The sequence below is a fragment of the Gekko japonicus genome, unplaced genomic scaffold, assembly GCF_001447785.1.
Source record: "Gekko japonicus isolate JY-2015 unplaced genomic scaffold, Gekko_japonicus_V1.1 scaffold3528, whole genome shotgun sequence".
Taxonomy (NCBI): Eukaryota; Metazoa; Chordata; class Lepidosauria; order Squamata; family Gekkonidae; genus Gekko; species Gekko japonicus.
In genome coordinates, this window is record NW_015163717.1 from 86,274 (window position 1) to 91,071 (window position 4,798).

The 4,798-nt window shown below is 53.6% G+C and overlaps 1 protein-coding gene across 1 annotated transcript in view; it reads left to right on the top strand.

Moving 5' to 3' along the window:
- LMF2 (lipase maturation factor 2) overlaps window positions 1–4,798 on the top strand; it is a gene marked incomplete at its 3' end in the record, with an annotated part of 47,349 nt that overhangs the window by 41,849 nt on the left and 702 nt on the right. Inside the window, exons 12-13 of the mRNA XM_015407859.1 lie at window positions 79–190; window positions 2,079–2,187. Of these exons, the coding sequence (XP_015263345.1) occupies window positions 79–190; window positions 2,079–2,187 (221 nt within the window). The remainder of the gene's footprint in view (window positions 1–78; window positions 191–2,078; window positions 2,188–4,798) is intronic.

The following is a 4,798-nucleotide window of genomic DNA, read 5'->3' on the forward strand; positions in this document are numbered from 1 at the left end:
GCAGTACAGCGTGGGCTCCTTCCTTGCAGGGATTATTCTCTTCCTCTGGGGCTGATCAACTCCCCCTTCTCCCCACAGTCATCCACCTCGTGCAGGTCGACGAGTCCAGATACCCGTTCCACTCGCAGCCTCCGGCTTACATCCGGGCCCAGCTGTATAAGTACTGGTTCACGGGAAATGCGGAGGACGGGTGAGTAAGATGGCGGGCGAAGGGAGGGGGGGTGAGGCGTTTAGGTGGGAAGGACCACAGTATCGCTGGCAGCCCCTCGAGGCTCTGGTGGGAGACGTGAGAGAGAGCCTTTTCGGTGGCGGCCCCCAAGACTGTGGAACAGCCGGCCTCCCCAAGGAAGTCCGCCCGGCCCCGTCACTTTCGATCTTCGGGATGCAGTTAAAGACGGTTTTATTTAGGACTGCGTTTGACTCATTTAGTTTATAATTGTTTCATTTACACTGTAAGCTGCCTCGGCCCTCACCCGGGATGGCCCAGGCGAGCCCGGCCTCGTCAGATCTCAGAAGCTAAGCAGGGCTCGGCCCTGACTAGTGTTTGGGTGGGAGACCTCCGAGGAATACCAAGGTTGTGATGCAGAGGGAGGCAAGGGCAAACCACCTCTAGAACGTCTCTGGCCTTGAAAACTCTACGGGGTCAACATAAGTCTATGTGGCTCTTAGCCACAAGGTACAGATAGGAACTCTTGGTCTGGGGCAAGGGATGCTCTATTCTTGGTGCTTGGGGGGGTGGGGCAACAGTGGGAGGGGCTTCTAATGTCCTGGCCCCACTGCTGTACCTCCTGAGGGCACCTGGTATTTTTGACCACCGTGTGACACAGAGTGTTGGATGGGATGGGCAATTGGCCTGATCCAACATTGGCTTCTCTTATGTTCTTATATCAGGGGTAAGTGATGCTCTGTATTCTGGGTGCTTGGGGGAGCAACAGTGGGTGGGGCTTCTAGTGTCCTGGCCCCACTGCTGGACCTCCTGAGGGCACCTGGTATTTTTGGCCACCGTGTGACACAGAGTGCTGGACAGGATGGGCCATTGGCCTGGTCCAACATGGGCTTCTCTTCTCTTCTGTCCTTATGTCAGCTGCGGCTTGACAGTGGTTATGCCCTTCTGAGCTGCCTTGAGTGCTGCAAGGTGGAAAGGTGGCTAAAAACATTTTAAACAGATAATAAGTACAGGGGAGAAATGTTTCCTATGCCGGACAATGTATGCCCATCTAGTCATACTTCGCGGTGTAACCGGTCCAGGAGGACCACGTGGAGAAATTCTACTGTGCCGCCCCCATCCATCTCTTTTCTCCCCAAGTGGAAGAGAGTACTCGGGGCGGGGGGGGGGGAGAGGAGTGCCGCCCACAGGGACCTCTGGTTTCACCTCCAGAGAGCCACCAAGATTTGGGGTCTGGAGCAACTTTCTGATGAGTTTTTAGTTTAGTAAAGAGACAACTAATGGGTGGGAAACGACAGAGGTTTATAAAATTATGCCTGGGGTGGAAAGAGTAGACAGAGAACTTTGTTTCCTCCCTTTCCCAAAATGTGAAAAACTGGAGGGCATCCAATGAAGCCAGTGAGCGGTAGATTCAGGACAGACAGACAGAAATACTGCTTAAGACGGAGAGTGATTAAAATGTGGGATTCTCTGCCAGAGGATGTAGCGATGGCCCCAGGAATAAACGGGATTACACAGATTCATGGAGGGAGGGGTCTGTCGGTGGCTACAAGCCATGGTGACTGACGGGGGAACCTCAACGTTCGGAGTCACTAAACCTCTGGATCCCAGAGCCAGGAGGCAACATCAGGGGGAAGGCCCCTGTGCCCTGTCGGTTGGCTCTCCAGAGGAACTGGTTGGTCCACTGTGTGAGACGGGGTGCTGGACTAGGTGGATCGTCACTGGTCTGATCCAGCAGGGCTTTTCTGAGGTTCTTATGAAGGCCTCGGCCTCTCTGCCCTGTTGCTGGCCCTCCAGAGGAAGGGGGTGGCCCCTGTGGGAGGAAGGATGCTGGACTAGATGGACCCTCACTGGCCTGATCCAGTATGGCTCTTCTGATGTTCTCACCAGCTCCTTCCCTCTCTTCCTCTAGTTCTCTTCCTCAGAAATGGTGGGAACGGCAGCGTGTGGAAGAGTTCTACCCGAGTGTCTTCCTGGGGGACCCACAGTTGGATGCCTTCCTGACCCAGTATGGGCTTAAGGTGAGAGGAGGGGGAGGGGAGGCAGGGGCCAGGACTGAGGACCCCCCTCCCCCAGGGCAAAAGGGCCAGGGTGGAGACCAGTGTTCCCTCTATGCTGAGTTAGTGTGAGCTAGCTCACAGTTTTTTAGCCTCCGGCTCACACGTTTTTGCCTTAGCTCAGGAAGGATGGGGCTCCAGAGGAAACTAATTTATGCTGCAGCCGAATCGCCCGTTCACAGCTTTAATGCCAGTAACTCACGAAGTAGAAGTTTTGCTCACAAGACTCCACGTCTTAGAGGGAGCATTGGTGGAGACCATCCAGGAGCAGAAAGGGGAGGCTGACTAAAAGGGGGTTGCAAGGAAAGGGATCGGGCAGGAAGAAAGAGGGTGTTCTTGGGCAGGGGGGGCTTCCCCTTTCTCCAGCAAGTAGGCGGGGGGTGATCTTCCACCTTCTACGGGCGATCTGTCTCGGCCTGCCTCAGCATCCCTGATGGAGAGCTGAGTGAGCAGAGGAGCACAGGGGATGTATCCACCCTGGCACTGGTGTACCTGTACTTCTTTACTCTTGATTGTTCTGGGGTCCCCCATCCGTTTCCAGCCTGCGGGCACTTTGGGGTTCTGACACAGCGTGGTGGGCACAGCCGCGAAATGGCTGCTGTGAGAGGCAGCGCCGGCCACAAAATGGACGCCGCGGGCCTTCAGCCACACAGTGAAGACCGTTCGTTGTACTGCTGTGCGAAAGGCTCCTCCAAAACAATGTTTTTTAAAAATCGGCACAGCCAGTCGGATCCCCAGTGGCCATCTAGAAGCCTTGAGGGGCAGAAGCCCCCACCCACCCCCACTTGCTAAAAGCTCTTGTCAGGCCGCAGGAAACATGTTGGCAGCAGTGTTCCCTCTAAGCTGAGTTAGTGTGAGCCAGCTCACAGTTCTTCAGGCTCCGGCTCACTTTTTTTTTGTTTTAACTCAGGAAGGATGGCTCCAGAGCCGTGTTTCCTCTAAGCCGAGTTAGTGTGAGCTAGCTCACAGTTTTTCAGCCTCCGGCTCACAGATTTTTTTGTCTCAGCTCAGGAAGGATGGCTCCAGAACGGTGTTCCCTCTAAGCCGAGTTAGTGTGAGCCAGCTCACAGCTTTTTTAGCCTCCGGCTCACACATTTCTGTCTTCGCTCAGGAAGGAGGGCTCCAGAGCAAACTGATTTCTGCAGTAGCCAGATCGCTCGCTCACCACTAATGCCAGGAGCTCACAAAGTAGAATTTCTACTCACAAGACTCCACAGCTCAGAGGGAGCATTGGTTGGCAGACCCTTCAGTCTGCCTCCCCCAGTCCATGCAGGAAATCAAAAGTCTGAGGATCTCCAACACACTTGGCCCCCGTACGGGTCTCCCACTTGGAAGATCCCCCGTGAGGTAGAAGCGCACCCCTCCCCCTTGATCCCTGGTTCCACTGGGGTATTGCTTTTGGCATTAAGAAGTTTCTCCTCCTCTTCAACCGAAATAATCCCATCCTGTAGCTGAAGCCCAGGGGAACAAAGTTTGGGTCTGGTGGCACTTTTAAGGCCAGCAAACTTTAATTCTGGGTATAAGCTTTTGTGTGCAAGCACACTTCTTTAGATTAGATCTGAAGATGTGTGCATGCGTACGAAAGCTTATTTTTGTTGTTCAGTTGCACAGTCGGGTCCGACTCTTCGCGACCCCATGGACCAGAGCCCGCCAGGCCTTCCGGTCTTCCGCCGTCCTCTGAAGTTGGCTCAACTTCATGTTCGTTGCATCTATCCAGCTTCCTATGCAGTATTGTTCTTTGCAGCATCGGACTTTCCTTTCACCATCAGACACATCCACAACTGAGCTTCCTTTCGGCTTATACCCAAAGTTAAACATTGTTGGTCTTAAAGATGCCACCAGACTCAAATGCCGTTCCGTTGCTTCAGAAAGACACGGCGGCCCACCAGTGGTCCCTCTAAACTGGGTGAGTGTGAGCTAGCTCGCCATATTTTAACCTCCAGCTCACCCACTTTTGTCTTAGCTCAGGTAGGATGGGGTTCCAGAGCCAACTAATTTATGCAGCAGCCAAATGGCTCACTCATAACTTTAATGCCGGTTGCTCGCACAGTAGGATTTTTGCTCACGAGACTCCACGGCTTAGAGGGAGCGTCGCTGCCCACCGGTGTTCCCTCTCAGCTGAGTGAGTGTGAGCTAGCTCGCCATATTTTAACCTCCAGCTCACCCACTTTTGTCTTAGCTCAGGTAGGATGGGGTTCCAGAGCCAACTAATTTATGCAGCAGCCAAATGGCTCACTCATAACTTTAATGCCGGTTGCTCGCACAGTAGGATTTTTGCTCACAAGACTCCACGGCTTAGAGGGAGAGTCGCTGCCCACCAGTGTTCCCTCTGAGCTGAGTGAGTGTGAGCTAGCTCACCGTTTTTTAGCCTCCGGCTCACACAGTTTTGTCTCAGCTCAGGAAGGGATGGCTCCAGAGCAAAGTAGTTTATGCAGCGGCCAAATTGCTCGCTCACAGCTCTAATGCCAGGAACTCATAAAGTAGAATTTTGCTCACAAGACTCCACAACTTAAGAAGAAGAAGAGACTGGATTTATACCCCGCCCTTCACTACCCAAAAGTGTCTCAGAGCGGCT